Here is an 18,087-nt window from a genome sequence, read left to right as displayed (position 1 = left end):
CCTAGCGGTGACTTTTGGAACTAATTTGTTTTTTCGCGGAATCCTTCGTCCGTCTTGTTTAATCTTCCTACAAAATTTGGAGTCATTCTCGCAAATAGATCACCCTACAGAACACTGTGAGCACTATCAGTTTAATTATGGCCACCCGGTAAATATATATAAATGTTTGGCACTACGAATTGCAATAAAAAAGGGAGGTGCACAACAAGATGTTATGGCAGTTCCATATACAAAATTTCAACATTCTATGGATAATCGTTTTTGAATTATGCAAGATGCATATGATTACAATACTTCCTTTACTTCACACAAGAAAGAAAAAAAAAATCCTGAGGTTATCATGGCATTACATATCTTAAGCTGGCTCTGATAACATATCTCATCAATTAGAGTAATTTATGAACTGAATTAGCTAAAATTATAATATTCACATTACCTTTTCATCTTGCAAACTGACTCTTTCAAAAAGGTTTTAAGTATAGGTTTTTAATTTAAAACAAAGAAAGCAACTTCAATTTTATTCCATTGACTTTTCCCATTAGCTGTAAAATCATACAGGATTACCCATTTAAATTATATTTTTCTATTACTTTGATTACTTGAAGTTATAGAAACTTTTAATAGTTATAATCTATAGGGGTGAGGCAAATAAAAGTGATCTGGACAACAGAGTTACTTTTATTTGTCCCACCTTGTATTATTCAATCGTCAAACTCAAAATTAAAAATATTTCGTTAAAAAATGAATTTTATTCCTTGAAATAAAAAAAATAAATGCATCTTTTTTCACTTATCTTAACTAGCTTCTTCATTACACCTCTTCTTTTTACTAAAGTTATTTACAAAAATTCTTCAATTGTGAATTACATTTCGTTCAAACATTTTACAATCATCATTACCTATTTTATTTAATGATCTTAACAGTAATCACTCCCATCTGTTTTCAAGCAAATAACTCATTAATCCTCTCCAAAATCTAAAATTAAATGTCATTAATGGCACTTTCAGAAAGCTGGTTCTTGATGTGACAATATCTAATTTACCACTGATGAAAGGCCATTTCACTTCGTCAAAATACATTTACAAGTTTTTGATAAAATTTATATTTGCACTCAATTGCATTGTAATTAATTAAACAACAGATTGCACTACCATGCTTGATGATACAGTATATCACATAAATAATTTTTCTGGTGTTCAAAACAGACTGAAATTTATGAGCAAAATAACATCAATTAAGCGCTTAATTAAAAATATATCTGGCTACAAACTTAGCTGCTCAAATTTGAAGTGTGATATTTATTAGATGCTATATATATCAGATCGATGCACATGAATACTTTTCACAATGAAAAAATTTTCAACTTGAGATTTTTATCTTTAGAATACATTATAGCTGATAAATATTCAATTACTTTTATTTCTTCTACTGGTTAGTTAACATCCCTGGATGTCAGAAATGCTAAATTTCTAAAGCAAAGAAGTTGAACAATGAGCAGTGTAACCTGATTGAATATGTTCATGAAATGAAAAGTTACATTTTTAAAATATTATACAGCAATGTAATATTTTTATGAATAAACAGTCATAACTTTCTCCCCATGATATCCATTCCTGATGATAAAAAGAAAAGCAAATTCAATTAAATTCAGATTTTTAACTTTTCTACATGGTTCATCTATAAAGTAACCAGACAAATTAAAAAAACAAATGATAAAAAGTGAAAGAATAAATGTATGCTTAGAAAGGGTGACATCTTAACTCTTGTTAAACCAGTTTAAAGTGGTTATTTTGCATATCAAAATGCCAGAGTTATTTTCATTTACTGAGAAGACATTGTACAAAAAAATTTCCTTTGAAATGGAACAACTTATAAATTTTTGCTACAAATTAGGTAAATCTGTTACTGAAACCTTTGCGACGATTTGTACAGTATATGGTAACACATCGCAGGTCTGTTCCTGGGGGTATGCAGTGGATATATAGGGTGCATACCCCCAGGAACAGACCATATATATATACATATAGGTGGCAAATTTAGAGTGCCAAATACGGTCAATATGCTGTAAAGTGGAAGCTACCTGTGCAAGGAAAAATACATCATCCAATGATTTTTTGTCCAAAAAGTAAAACAGGCAAAGCAAATTATTAAATTATGCATTTAAAATTATATTGGGGTACAGAAAAAATGTCACCCACAGGCACTCGACCCCCAGGATGGCTATCAAGAACAAAAGTGTATGAGTGGTACAACCACTTTAGATGTGGCCATGAAAGCATTGAAGATAAAGGGTGCCCTTCAACTTCAAAGATTGAAGAAAATGCGTTGTTTAGTAGAAACTAAAAGATGTGTAACAACTCAGTGACTTTCAGACATGCTTGGGATAAGCAAAGAAAGCTGTTGGTTAATTTTAACTGAAAATTTGAAATGAGGAAAGTGCTCGATATGTGCCTCAGATTTTGACAGAACAGTAAGAAGAAGACAGAAAACCTTACCTTGAAGATTTGCCAACTACTGCGAGACAGAACAATTTCTTAATAGTGTATCATAGCAGGAGATGAGACCCGGTGTCTACAGTATGACACAAAAAGACAAAAGTGCATAGTTGAAAGGATAGTCTTCTATACAAAAAAAGAAAAAAGCATGGATTCTGAAATCAAAGACTAACATGATATTGACTGCTTTTTTTTTTCTCCTGATTATGAAGGAATTATTCACAATGAATTTGTCCCTGAAAATCAATCAATTAATCAGTATTTTTACAAGCAGAAGCTTTTTTGATTTAAAAAAAAGGCTAAGGTGAGTTAGGATGGAATGCTTTGATTCTGAGCAATGGTTTCTTTTACATGATAATGCTAGGCCTCATACAGTAATGTCTGTACAGCAATATTTTGCTAAACATTCATCTGCAGTGATAAATCACCCACCCTATTCTATAAACTTATTGCCAGCTGATTTTTCCTTTTTTGCGAAGCTTAAGATGGTTATAAAGGGACAGAGATTTGGAAACATCTTTAATATTAAATCAAATGTTACACATATTTTGTGAACAGTTAGTTCCAATGCCTATAAACAGTGCTTTGATGACCTGAAGAAATGTTGGAAAAATTCCATAGACTCCTCTGACAATTATTTTGAAGAGGATAAATTTATATGAAGTTTGGCAATATTTTTCTTATTTATAAGAAATTGTCTGATTACTTTACGCACACACCTTGTATTTATAAGAAATGCCCACAGGTTAAATACATCAATAAAAATTCAGAAAGTGTTATTTTTTCTGCCATTTTTTTTTTTTTTTTTTTCCTTTACTTAATCTATTTTAACTCGAAACTTTGGCAGATATATTCTGTGGTATTCACATCCGAAAAAAAGTATTCAAATGAAAAAAATTCATGGAAATTTAGTTTGGTGTACCGCAGTTAACTTGGCTGAGAGCATTAAAAGTTTAAATACTAAATGGAAATGGGAAGCTAAATTGTCACTTACTACATGATAAGTTGATGTCAAGTACTATTCATATAAAAGAATTTCCTTAACTTCAAAATAGCTGAGGGACGTCATTAAAAATTATACAATTCATAAAAGAAACCAATTTCTTTAAAATTTAGAGTACTGTATGATCCTGATTAAAAAAAAAGGGGGTAAATATTATACCAACTAATACATGCAATGTCAAATTTGTAATTTTTTTCAGATTGGCAGTCATGAGTTAAATGCACAGTTCTAAGCATAACAGTACACGAGGCTATTATCAGATGGACATTGGTATAATGGACTGCACAATATGTTTTGTTACCAACTAACATGTCTATATTTCCTAGGAATTCAGCCCCACCAATAGCTGAGTGGTTAAGACTGCTGAACAGTGGAAGTTCAACAAAGGTTTGTCTGTTACTCAAAGGAAACAGCTCCTGTGTGTTTTGCCATATTCAAACAACCTAATATTCTTAAAAATTCCTATACCTGAGCTTCTTATTTTATTTTTTTTATTAACTCTCCTCACGTTCACACACCTGCACTCATTTTTCATTACTGATAAAGGTCACTAATAATTAAAGCAACTGTTTTCATCAGAATATGCTTAAATATCAGCTGTCATTAATATCAAAATTAATAGACAACACCTGAATACTAATTTCCATATTCCATTCTCAATATATTCATTTGAATCCACTTTGTGCTCCTACAAATATTTTTTATCACTCATTTTTATGATGAGCAATGATAGTAAAAGAGAAAGCAATTACGTAAAAATTCCAGTGATGAATAAATATATATTTCTTATGTTTTAATAATGAGATATCATATTTAAATAACTTGAAAGAATATTATTCATAGTTAACACCTGTCTATTCCAGGATTCACCAAGTTTGCTACTATTTATGAACTCAGCATCATTTGTGGGACAAATACTACCTATAAACAACACGCCTGGATCAAATGTTATAAGCAGATGAAATTAAATATAATGATGTCTTCAAATGTAGACTTCTCTAGGCAACATCAGCGAGGACGAAGTGCTGAACTGCAGAACTAGTGTTAGTTCACCCAACATATGACACAATATCAAATTCAGAAACATCGACAATTAAAGAAACAGTCAGTAAATTATCTCCCACAACTTCAATTTAACCAAGAAAATGATTAGTGGTTTTCTTGGATAAAGTAGAAAATGATTCAAAAGCAGAAGCTAATGAGAAAAAAAGCTGATGTATTGAAAGATTATAATAAATCAAATGACTTTTTTCTCCACTATTAAAAATCATTTCTCCAACTAGACAAAAAAGAAAAATATTCTACTATTTGTAAGATATTTTAGCCTTATCAATGAGATTTAAAATAATCTTTCAGAGTTCACTGAATAAGATGATTTCATAGGTAATGCTACTTATAATGTGATAAAATCTTATCTTGGCGTTCATAAACTAATTCAGAAGTCAAACAACAAAAATCAGCGTTATACTTTCAAAATTTTTACAGGACTAGTTTCAAGGTTTTTAACAAACCACCAGGGTTTGGTAAAACCATTGAAACCAGGGCGAACCAGGGTAGTTCGGTAAAACCATCAAAACTAGTCCTGTGAAAATTTTGAAAGTATAACCCTGATTTTTTGTTGTTTGACTTCTGAATTAGTATTTATTCGGCATGTTATTGTGTCTTCTTCATAAACTAGTTGTAAAAAATGTAATTTTATATTATGCAGATGATGCAGATGTCATCAATGGAAGGCATCATTTTTGGTAATGAAACTTGACCAAAGAAGATGAACATACTACTAAAACAAACTGCCACAATTACATTTTGCATAACATCACAAAATGTCTGATGGACTGAATCTAGATATAGAAATTATTACCTTAAAAATACATAGATCTCTTTCAGTGCAGCAAAAAGAGAAGATTAAATAAATTTATGATTATAAAATCATATTCATGCAAAATGGCTGGAAATTGTTTGCCATACGCCAACTCAGTAGTTTTTACTAGCATCAAGGATAAGTAAATAAAAAACTTATTACTAGCTAACAACTAATCTGAAAATATAAATAATTGTTTAAAAATATAAGGAAGAGATATTTTCAGTAAAGACCTGAGAAAAGAGAGATGCATCTAAATTACTTCTCCCAAAATTGATGCAATACTTGTGCAATTTGCAAAATCCCTTGAAAATGAAAAATCTTAGTATTGTGGTGATTGGAGTTTGATTGTGTAGATTAAATTTGGTAGATCATCATCATTAAACCCATCATCATATTTATTAATATACTATGAAAAGATTAGTAATCGTTAACAGTATTATGAAGAATGCAAACAACATAAACTATCAACTAGGAATTATTTGCATCAGGCAAGTAATAAGCCACTACGCTTTCAAAAGTAAGTGCAGCTAACCAACTCTATTGTACAATGACAGAGTTCTTGCTTAGTAGCACAGTTTTGATAGCACTTTTCTAATTGAGAGTTTCAGAACATTCTTTGCATATTTGCCTTGTCCGATTCTTTTTACAGACTCATTTAGTCACATATTTTTAATTTCTCTGGTATTCAAGCCTTTAAATTGCAGCTTGGATTGTGAATCTTCATATAGATTGCCACAATCTCATGGGATGATTCAATATAACATATTGTTTAGACAACAGAATGCAGGAAAAGGTATAGCAGACAATTTTGTAAACCACTGGGGGGGGGACATTAATTAGGCTTAGCAGAAACATGTTATAGGTGATTTTGTTAAATTTTACTTTCCCTTGGGCAAATAAATTTCTATATTTTGATTTATCTCATACAAATCCCATTAATTATTAACTTTTGTCCCTAAATTTGGCACGTGAATCTTCTTTCAGACATATGCATGCAATATTTACACAAAAATTTGATCTTGAAAATTGTAAACAAGAAACATCTGCATGAAAAAGTTTTAACATGTAAAAACTGTTGTAAAGAGAGCCAGGTCGAAGCAAATGCAGCCACTTAGGAATTGATTTTTTTAAAGTTTTCTCACAAATAACAATTATATAAAGGTATATTTTGTTTTTAATTTTTAATATACTTAATGAGAGTCAACTAGCAAAATCTATTATTGTTTTGGCACCTAGAGTGAAAAATGAAAATACTGAGGAAAAAAAAAGTTAATGGATATTTTCTGCCAATGAAAAAGCAATAAAATTAATGCATTAAATCTTAAAAGATTTGCTATTAAAACTCCAAATCTTGCAAATGACAAATGACAAATCTTGCAATATGCACGATTTTTCTCATTAATCAGCAATAAATGATTGACGAAAGAAATTAAAACATTTTAGAGTTAATTAAATCAGATATTAAGGCAGTAATAAATTATGATTGTAACTGTAAAGAGAATTTGCAGTTTGCAGAAGATGAAAAATATTGTTGCATATCAACTTTTGATAAAATAATGTCAAACTTACAAATTTGTAAATTAAATACACCACCATGATCTAAATAATATTTATATAACAAGATGGTACAGTGCCAGTTTTCTTAGTGTGATCCATTCCATGTTAAATATTTGCTGGAATCGCCTTTCTCCCAAAAATTTATGACAATCTGTCATGACTAAATCTCCCTTACTTTCATAATAGAAAGCTGGTCACCAAAACATACTATACCATATATTCTGAAGTTTAACAAAACACACTGTATGGGATACATATACACATACAGTGTATGATATTATATATAAGAAAAAATATCAAAAATAATATGCAATTGGAAGCTCAGGATAAAATAAATAAATAAGAAATTTGTATGTTGCCTAACTGCAAACAACAGAAAGAACTCTGAGTTACATGTGACCCATGGGTCCCAAGCTGTTAGCTTTGTTTTTTAGTACAAAAATTTAACCTGGAGCAAAAATGTTGCACAAAGTAAAATTGCATTCATATTCGTTTCAAAATAAATATCATTTATATGCATTTCAAAATAAATTAATTACATTTATTTTAATAACATTTATCTAAAACATAAAGGCTCTATAAAAATATGATCACAAGACTTTTTTTATAAATTATACCAACATTTTACAAATGCTTTTATTACACACAGTTTCCAACACAATATTTATAATACTCTTAAAGCAGACTAGTACTCTGTAATTATTTCAGCAGTTTCAAATGTCATTCTACCATCAGAATCCTGAGTTATTAGCTGCACAGTTTTACACTGTTCATCTTTTCCCTGATCTGGATAATTCAGAATCAGCAAAGGCTGTCCTGAAGAATCAGCTGTTGCTCCAACAGTTGTATCAACTATTTTGATTAATACAGGTTTTTCTTCAGAAGTTTCAGAATCTTTTATAAGACTGCCACTTGATGAATTAATAACAGATGGACGATTTTGAGGTTCAGGATCTTCTATAAAAGTTTCATTTAATGAAGAACTAATTGTAGATGAATGATTTTGAATCTCAACATCTTCTATAAAAGTGCCATCCAACGAAGAACTAATTATAGATTGGCGATTTTGAAGCTCAGCATCCTCTGTAAAAGTATCATCCAATGAAGAAGTAATTATGGATTGGGGATTCTGAAGGTCGGTATCCTCCATAAAATCTAATGAACAACTAATAACAGATGGGCGATTTTGAAGTTCAGCATTCTCTATAAAAGCACCATTCAAGGAAGAACTAATAACAGATGGTCGATTTTGAAACTCAGTATCATTTCTACTATCTAAGCAGTAAACTACTGACCCATTAAAAATTGGGTTTGTGCTACTGACATGATCATCAGATCCATCACATAGAGGAACACTTATATCACTGGAAAATGAGCCATTCTCTTCAGATTTGTTTTCAAAAGCTGAATTTATAATGTCATCTGGATCATCAACATTTTCAGCATTATCACCCATCATAGCTTGAGAAAGTTCTAAACTTTCATACCTCACAGTCTGAAGTCTATAGAAACCATCTTCATGCAAATGATACCTGAATTAAAAAATAGTAAATAATAAGTAATGTTATCTTTCTAGTAATTGCTTAAAGATTCAAATTACAAAAGCAATATTAGGCTGAACTATTCATTGTACAGTAGAACATACAGAGAAATAAGATTTTCTTATAGAACAGTTTTAGTATTTTTCTATTGATATGGCTGTGCTGCTTACAGTAACTTGTCGAAAAGTAATGTTTAAATACCTTACACAAACTCAAAACATAACTGATTGTGTATACCAATAAAATTCAAAACATAATTGATTATACTATTTATCAACAAAACATTTAAATGAATATGCTCAAGTACACCTACAAGCAGAATATAGACAGCAGGAATGGTGGAAGCAAACCTGTGAGGTTTGCATTGTAGGTGCATGTGGTGCATGAAAGTATTAATGGAAATCCAAATAATGTACAGCATTACTGCCGTATTTCTGATCTTCTGAACTAAATTTCAACAGCATAGCTATATATTTATGCCCAGAACATTTATAAAAAATTTTGATATAATACTTATGAATACATACACCAATTCAAAAAGTGCTTGAAAATTAATAAACAATAGGTGATAACTTTTGTGAGATTTATTGTATAAATATTCTGAACAATACATACATTACAACAATGCTTTGTATAAACATATTATTGCAAACAACTTTGCATTTACTTATTTAAGTTTCAAAAAATATATTTAAAATTAGTTAAATCTCAAAAATACACTAAATCCTCTGTAGGTGATGCTCCAAGACAACCATACTGGGAAGTAACCAGTGTTTCTGAAAGTGTATATAAACAGTGTAACGTACCTTAGAAATAACAATTTTTTTTTAAATTTAGACGAGGCATTAGGCAACAGAATTTAAGAAGTAATTTTTTTTTTTTTTTTAGAATTTAGAGGAGGCAATAGGCAACAGAATTTGAGAAGTAAAAATTTTTCAGAATTTATGGCCATACAGGCAGCAGAATTTAGAATCCACAGAGGTTGCACAGGGCTGCAAAATCCCAGGCCTGTCAGACAATGATCTCTTCAAATAATTTAAATCGTGGATGGTTGTCCTAAAGAAGGTTCATTGCATTCAAAATCTTGTGCTTTTAATTATATTTCAGTCCTTATTTTTACATGAATTTTTTTTAAAATACAGATTTATAAACTTATTCCACAACTAATTAATAATTGGATAAAAAACAATTGTCCCAATAAGCATGAAAACCAGAAAGAAATTATGATGAAATAGATTAGAATTCCTCAATCAGTGGTTTATGCATGTGAGCACTGGAAGGCACTTCTGACTAAAATTAATTTTGTATACTTCAGCTTGACAAAAAAGTAAAAAGCAGATTTGCCTGAAATCGGTTACAATAACTGCGAATAAAAATTAGCTACCCGTACCATGCACATCAGCAAAATCAAATCAAAATGTTATTAATTAGGATTTGTAATGAATAATTACTAAGAGATATTTTTCGAAGAAAAGTGAAAACATTTACAAGGCTGGGCCAATGACTTACAAACAATTTTTACAGAAAATGGAAACTATATGGAAGAAAAATAAAAAATTAGCAAAAAGTATATACCAAATGCAAATTTGGAGAAATGTATTACAGTCAAAAGTCTTTAATCCGGACTCGTCGGGACTTCGGCGATTCCGGATTATCGATTTTTCTGGATTATAGATCATCAGTTTAAATCTGGTAAGATGCCATGCAGAAATTATAAAATTAAAAATATGAAACCGTAATTTATAAAATAATGAGCAATTATGATCTAAAGAGTATCAAAATTTACAAAAAAAGAAGCTTAATATTTATTTGTTTACTTTATTAAACATTTCTTTCAAAGCGCGATTGCGTAAAGCATACCTTACGCATAGCCGAAATTAGAAAATTGCAACCAGAAAACTATTTGATTGGTATTCGTGATATTTATAATGACGAGGAATTTGATTTAAATCATATCAAAGACGGAGTAAATGAGATTAAATACTACATTTAGTAAGGAATTATAAGCCAAATAAAATAAAAAATCTGCCCTGAAGATAACGATAGTGCTGACAGAACAACTTCCAGTTCATTGCGCGCAGCGACGTCCCCCCCCCCCGCGCAGAGCAGGATGAAATTGATAAACAAATTTCGGAACGGTTAGATAAACAAAGGATATGCCTTTATCCATTTTTTGTAGCAATTCGCTTTTTGTTTGATGGACATCGAAACATACTTTCGTTTTCTAGATCCTTTGGGAGCTCCAGCATCGGAAATTCTATTTTACATAATCGAAAGTTCAAGCTTACTTTTATAAAATTGCTCTTACAGTCTGCAAAAAATAATAAGCCGGATCCAATTCGAAGATTAAGGAACAACGCAAACATCAACATTAACTGAAATAGATAATTAGATCATTTTAGCTTATACCGTCCATTATAAATTAAACGCGCACGCGAAAACGTATTCTGCGCTTGTGCAGACGTATATGTGCAGTCGTAAGTGTCTTGCGCGCACGCGTAAAACGCCTATGCGCATTCCAGAGCTTCTGACTTTTAGACTGACATGCTTCCAAGCACGCAACAGAAGCACACAATACAGAAAGAAAATATTGCTTACAGTCTTACAAATGGTGGACTATCAAAATGTACTATTAATTTTCCACAGTATAGAATAAGTTTAAACCTTTCAGGACGGGCATCCCATATACGCATTCCCTAAGAATGTCTCTTACAGAAAGGTGTTCCATCCACACATCACTAGAGATTGCATTTAGAGGACGGGTGATGCGTATATGCATTTTAAGCTGGAATGTTTTTCTGAAGGCCACTAGATGGCATCCTATGTCCAATACTTTTCAAATGAACACAGTTGTAGGTTCCTGACCTTGAGTTTGATATATTCTGCCTGACTTTGGTATTCTACTCATCAATTGTTGTGAGGGTGGGGTGGGGGAAGCGCATAAACAGAGATGGGCTCTTTAAATCACCGTCTGCTAATATGAACATTCGCGTGTCTGATTTATATCCAATTCCTTTTTTATTCTATTTTTCCCTCTAATATGTAGAGTCTTTTAGGATTACTATGTGGAGTTCTGTTACATTTTGCATTGCCTTCAGATATATTTCTGTTTCTTCTCTTTTTATTTCGGAAAGCCTCACCTCCATTCTATTATGGCGGGAAGGCTCTATTTATCAGAGGAAGAATACCCTCATATGGTTAATGAACCATTTACTAATGCAGATGAGAGTGATGATTCATTTTCTAAAGAGTTAGAAAGTGATACTTTTTCTAAGAGTTAGAAAGTGATACTTCTCCGTGCTTCGAGATTTACCACAGTCTTAATTTTAAATTTTGTTACTTTTTACCGTAAATAATCTTTAATGTGTTGCTTTATTATTTTAAACTTTATTGATGGATTTTATCAATTAAAACTTTGGAATAATTTGAATAGCGCTTCCGAAAATTATTTTACAAGATATTTTTTCAAGTACATTTTCATATAAAATAAAGAAAAAACATTATTAAGTGTTAATTTTAACATATATAAGAGCTCAAGTAATAATCTAAAATGATACCAAAAATGACGATGCTAGAAGTGAAATTTTTTTTCTGATTTTTTTTAAATAAAATTAGGCTTAGCAATGCAAAACCTCTATCCTGTACGGTGACTGCCTTCGATTCCTTTTCATCTTGTATCAGCATCTTAAACAAAGGTGTGCCGTCGTGAAAGGGTTATGCACATGAAAAATCTTGAAGGGAGATTAAGAAGAATGAACTTAAAAACAGAAAAATGAAATCAGTATGTTTTCAAACACAGTGCATACATGAAAAGAAGGCAATATGGTTATTTCAAGTCAATAGTTAGGAAATCATTAAACATGTCATAAGAATAATGGGAATTCCTTAAAATGTGTTAAATTATTTGCTTTGTTCCAAAAGTTTAAAGCACTAAGTTCTCTGGCTGAGCACTTGTGTGAATAAAATAGAACATGAGAAAATTATAATGCATTCTGCCATTTGCATTGTTTTAACCTTGAAAGCTTGTATTTTGTTTCAGGTCTAAACTTTATCCCAGTACTATTGTAATACAAATACAGAAAAAAAATATTAAAGTTCAATAATTCTGCCTATATGATTTACATAAATTTCTTGTCACGTGTATTGTTTCTGCACCAATTTAAGTTATTCCTCCCTGATGGATTGATCTTCAGTACAGCATATGTTACAAATGTTCTCTCTTATTTTCATATTTGACAATCATATAAAAGGTACTCCATCAATTAATATTTGTCATTATGACTACTTCTAAATAACTTAATATATCATTTAGGGGTAAAAGAGCATAAAAGTACTATATAATAAATACAATAATTAATGCTTTCTAAAAAGTAATGGAGACAAATTTCTGTCTTTCATCTTAAAGTTGTTTATAAAGTAATCAGAATCAATGAAAAACTTGGGTTTTTCAAGTTGATGACTCTAAAGATCATCATTTATGTTAAGTATTAATTAAACATATGAACTCTGAAAACAGTGTCTCACAGTTACAGGAACTGGGGGTAGGAAAATTTCATTCAAACCCGTTATAATGAAGTGTTACATACCTGGATAATAAAGCCATGATTTACACTGCATTAAATGAATGAACTATGAAATGCTTTGATAAGTATAAGCAGGATATTCTGGCACTGAAGAATCAGTCTTTTGCCAATCTCAGTTTAATAAGTGGTTAACAAACAGTGTTTTTTCTATTGGTTAATATGTATTGGTTCCTAGAAATTTAAGCATAACAAGCAACTGAGTTTATTAACCACTGAATTCAATAAGCAGCAGCTACCCTACATCTGTTAACAGTATTTTTAATTTATGTTTATAATTAAATATTAAAATCATTATATGATACATTTAATAACTACATTTCTTCTCAGTAACATTCACAGTAGTTTACAAATGAATAGATCTCACATTTTTAGATGCATTTATAAATAATTTAACAAATATTTACATAATTTGAAAAATTGAGTTTAGCTAATGAATAGTGCCACAATAATAAAAGTGAAAAATAAAAACATTACAAATATAAGTGAAAAATAAAAACATTACAAAGTACAGTATTTTTAAAAAAAATGCATCAAATCAGCTTACAAAACAAATAACAGCTATCAGTTTAAGAGATGGTATACCTTCGTGAAAGGTGTTGCCCATGGAAAACTGGTCCATGCCTGCGTTATATTAAGAAAAAAATCATAAAAATGCAATGCAGCCAGCTCATTCAAGCTGCTGAAAAATAGAATATAAATCTATAAAAATGGACTAGAAGAATCCATAAAAAACCATCCTCGTCTTTTGTGTTTATCTCCTTAGCATCTGGTGAATCAGCATTTAAAAATATTTTTATTATTTAAATATGTTCATAACATAAATTATTAGAATAAAAATATACTATTTTATGCTTCCTTTTGTTCTTTAACAAGAAAAATATAATAGCTATTAAATGATCAACTGAACATGACATCTGAATTGAATACAGATAACTTTAACCCCTCAGCAGTTGCAAGATTAAGCAATTCTTTCTTCTCAAATATGGGCGATATCTCAGTCATAAATTTGTAATGCAAGATGTGTTTCTTTGCACATACTGCAGTACATAACTGGAATGCAATCTGAACTTGTTAATGACCATCAAAAGATTAAAAAAGTTCTCCTTTTCAGCAAAATGAGTTAACCACTCAGTTATTTTTATGATTTTAAGATGGGTTAACAAGATAGTTGACAATGCACTGCTAATTCTAAGCTTCAAATGATTAAAGTTACATGCAATAAAATTTGATGCCTTTCTGGCAAATAATTCTAGCTCATTAACACAGTCAAATATAGACATAGAAAAATATGCTAAATAATTAGAGTTCAAAGATAGTAAAATTTTTAGCAAAATTAGACATTGATTATTATTAAGTGGGAAAGTTCAACTTTTAAAATTTTTCATTTAATTAAGAATTAAAAAAAATACTGATTGCCCAAATCTTCAAGTAATATATACGGTTGTCGCAGTTTTCACCATGCTAACACCCCATTTGGGCTAACATAACTTTGGGCTAAAAATATTTAAAAGCAGCACACCTACAGAATTTCCAATAGCTAGTCTTGCATGCTGGAGATAAAAATGTTTTATTCTGTTCAGTGTTGCCACTGATTGCTTTGAAATCGTTGCATTTTTTAATCAAAAATTCATTAAAGTTTTACATAATATGAAACAGATAATAAAAGAATTTCAAAATTCAGGCTTCCAGGTGCCCCTATTTGGGTGGAGGACTACATTATTCAAAATTTGATGGCTTTAGGTACCACTGTTTTTTCACAATGTGAGAAACATACATATGTTCATGCAGGTTTTTTGAGAGTAAAAGCCCTTCTGGAGAGACAAAGAAAAAAAAAAGAAAGATAATTATGCTTAATTTTTCTTACTAGTATATATAGAACTTTTTTAAATGAATACTTACCGAAATCTACAATGACCAGATGGCCAATGAAACTTATGATGGTTCAATAAATGTTTTGTGAGATAATTTCCTCTTGTACACATTTTAGCACAGAGATGGCAGGAATATTTTGCTGGTGGCTTTTTCTATTTACAACAAAAAATACTGCTTAGAAATTAAATACTATAGCAATTCATTTGCAATTAAGTAAAGCAGCAATGAACAAAAATCTGCAAAATATTCTTAAAAAAAGGAAAATTTATAAGAATAATGTAAAACACTTTTCATTTTAATAACTACTAAATAATGATAGCTGTCTCTATATGCAGCATATTACCCTTTTTACCAATTTATTTTAAATAAATACCTACTAAAATCTATGTTAAAACATAGTTTAAAATATATTCAGACTCTATAATTTCATCATTTAGTTTTAATTAGTACATTAAAAAAAAAAAAAAGCAACTTGTAGTACTCAAAAAATGTTAGAATGTTTTTAGATTCTGTACCTTCAGAAAAAATAAATTCAAAATAATTTTAAAAAAAAAAAACTGATAATTTTCAACTTAAATCAAACCAGAGTATAATTATCTTTTTTGGTTTAAGATAATTTTCTATATACAAACAAATATCATGATATTTATTGTGATATTACTCTACTGAATTTTATATCAGTATTTCAGCAAATATAATATTACAAAGTGCAATACCTTATTTTTCACATTATGAGAAAAAGATATGTTTCAAATATAAATTAGCACCATTTACTTTTCCAAAATATAAACATTCCATTAACAATAAATTGAAAGATTTTTAAACATGTATTTAAAAACACAATATGTTTTTTAATGTATATTTTAAAAATTATATATTTTTATTATCCTCCTCGATGACACTACACCAAACTCCTGATTATTATTATTATGCAGATTATCCATTCTATGAGGTAGCACACTCCAAAAACACCCTCTGACTTGGAAAAGATGAAAAACTGGGTCTTTTTGAGAGAAAAAATCCAATTTTGAATGAAGTACATATCATTACTTAGACTAAGAATTAAGTTAAAATCTCAAAAGTTAAATCTTAAGTTAAACCTTAAATGAATCCTGTTATCAAGAAGTACAAACAGACTGTCAATGGAGAGGTCACGGTGTCTGGTCTCTCTGAAATTATTTTTAGTTTTCAAAAATTTGAAAATATAAAGAAAAGAAACACAAAAGTATGAATAAAGATAAAAATAGCACCAGTATCATTTTATTAAATCACAATGCAATAGTTAAAAAGAGGCCAGAAAAAATGAGTGAAGAGAGAAATGGAAACGAGGGTAAAATAGCAAGAATTGTACAGTGCAGCATTAGTATGCATAAACACACTTAAACACACTGCTCGAATACACTTAAACTCAACTTCACTCAAAACTCAATTTGCTCACAACAAATTGATTTGAGTTTAATGATATTACTACCTTCAAGCAATGTCCAACACACTGTGTATAAATATGTCAACACAACTTTTAAAAGAAGGAATATAACAAGGGGGGGAACTGAGATAGAAGAGACTAAAAGTCAATATAAATTTTATTACAATTTTAAAAACTATTAAAAAAAAACTATTTACAATGAAATCTTTTACAGTAACCAAGAAGACTAAAATCATCTGAAGCTATGAGTGGTCACTGTTGGCAGATTAATAAGTAGTAAATAGAATAAACTTAATATAAATTTAGAAACCACTATAAACCTACCAACAATAAAACTGGCATTACTAAAACGCAATGAAATTAGTTGAGAAGCATAATGTTCTGAATAGTTCAACATCTAATAGTTCATCATCTTTGAAAAATCATGAAATACATTATTTAATATTATTTATAAGACCTACAATAGGAGAACAAAAATTAAAGAAAACAAATTGAAATAACTTCATCATAAAAAAGGTAAAAGCTCCAAATATTGTTCATAAATGCACCCAAAGAAAGAATATTGCTGTTTATCACCATTCACATAAAATTTTCCTAAATTAGAGAAAATAATAAAATATTGTATTTCATTACAATTATATAATAATATATTTGTGATGAAGCATGTAATAATAGTACGGAAGCACACATTCTGAAGTAATATAATTAAAATACAAATTTTTCCCACTAAAATAATTTCAAAATATGGGAGAAAATTTTCAAATAGCACCTTAAAACACATTTTTTTTTTCTGTATCCAACATATAACAAAAAAGACCAAAATTTGTGAGGATAACTTAACACTTTTATCGCATATGAAATATTTTACCTCTTTAAAAATTATCTGAGACTTTTTGAAGAGATGTGTATGTAATGTATGCTTAATGTATGCTTTACGAATGCACGCGTTGAAAGAAATGTTTAATAAAGTAAACAAATAAATATTAAGCTTTTTTTTTTTTTTTTTTTTTTTTTTTTTTGTAAATTTTGATATCCTTTACATCATAATTGCTCTTTATTTCATAAATTACGGTTTCATATTTTTAATTTCATAATTTCTGCATGCCATCTTACCAGATTTAAACTGATGATTATAATTCGGAAAAATTGATAATTCAGAATCGCCGAAGTCCTGACCAGTCCGGATTAAAGACTTTTGACTGTACAACTTTGCACTGAATCATCAATTTCATTTAGAATCAGAAATTTAAATTTAGTGAATATGTGCATCTTATTATTTTACATGCTATGCAATATTTAACAATATATTAATTCGTAGATACTCTAACTAACTTTCAAATATATGTAATTCAAATTTATATTCATTAATATAACTTTTTTTAATTTGGTGTTCAACAGCATACTCTTCATGAAAATTCAATATATGCCATTTTGCTACATTAGTATATATTTCATATTTTCTTCTTATTACTTTTAATGGCGATTTAGTATTTAGTAAACCTTTAATTTGGAAGGTTATAAATTCAGTCTATAGATAATATGTGAGATATTAATGTCAGTTTTTGGAGTCATATTGTATTATTAACTCGTTTAGTTAATAAATTATGCAAATTTCAAAAAGGACATACAAAGAACATATCATAGGCACATTAAAACATATCACAAAAATTTTTATTACTGTCAAATATTGCTCTATTGTGTGAAATATACCTGAGATTTGTGTAGAAAGATCAATATTTAAAATAT

The 18,087-nt window shown here is 29.5% G+C and overlaps 1 protein-coding gene across 2 annotated transcripts in view; it reads right to left on the bottom strand.

Annotated features, from left to right (window-relative positions):
• Positions 1-7,407: 7,407 nt before the first annotated feature.
• The window catches only part of LOC118199922 (histone H4 transcription factor-like), a 47,150-nt gene continuing 36,470 nt past the window's right edge, over positions 7,408-18,087 (bottom strand). For both annotated transcript variants that reach the window (XM_035371803.2, XM_035371804.2), the window contains 2 exons: positions 14,943-15,067; positions 7,408-8,451 (listed from right to left, as the gene is read on the bottom strand). In XM_035371803.2, the coding sequence (XP_035227694.2) occupies positions 7,605-8,451; positions 14,943-15,067 (972 nt within the window). In that variant the 3' untranslated portion in view covers positions 7,408-7,604. The remainder of the gene's footprint in view (positions 8,452-14,942; positions 15,068-18,087) is intronic.

Source organism: Stegodyphus dumicola, chromosome 5 (genome assembly GCF_044657685.1).
Source record: "Stegodyphus dumicola isolate Sdum_Otavi_A_Nest chromosome 5, ASM4465768v1".
Lineage (NCBI taxonomy): Eukaryota > Metazoa > Arthropoda > Arachnida > Araneae > Eresidae > Stegodyphus > Stegodyphus dumicola.
This window is presented reverse-complemented; position numbering and strand designations above follow the sequence as displayed.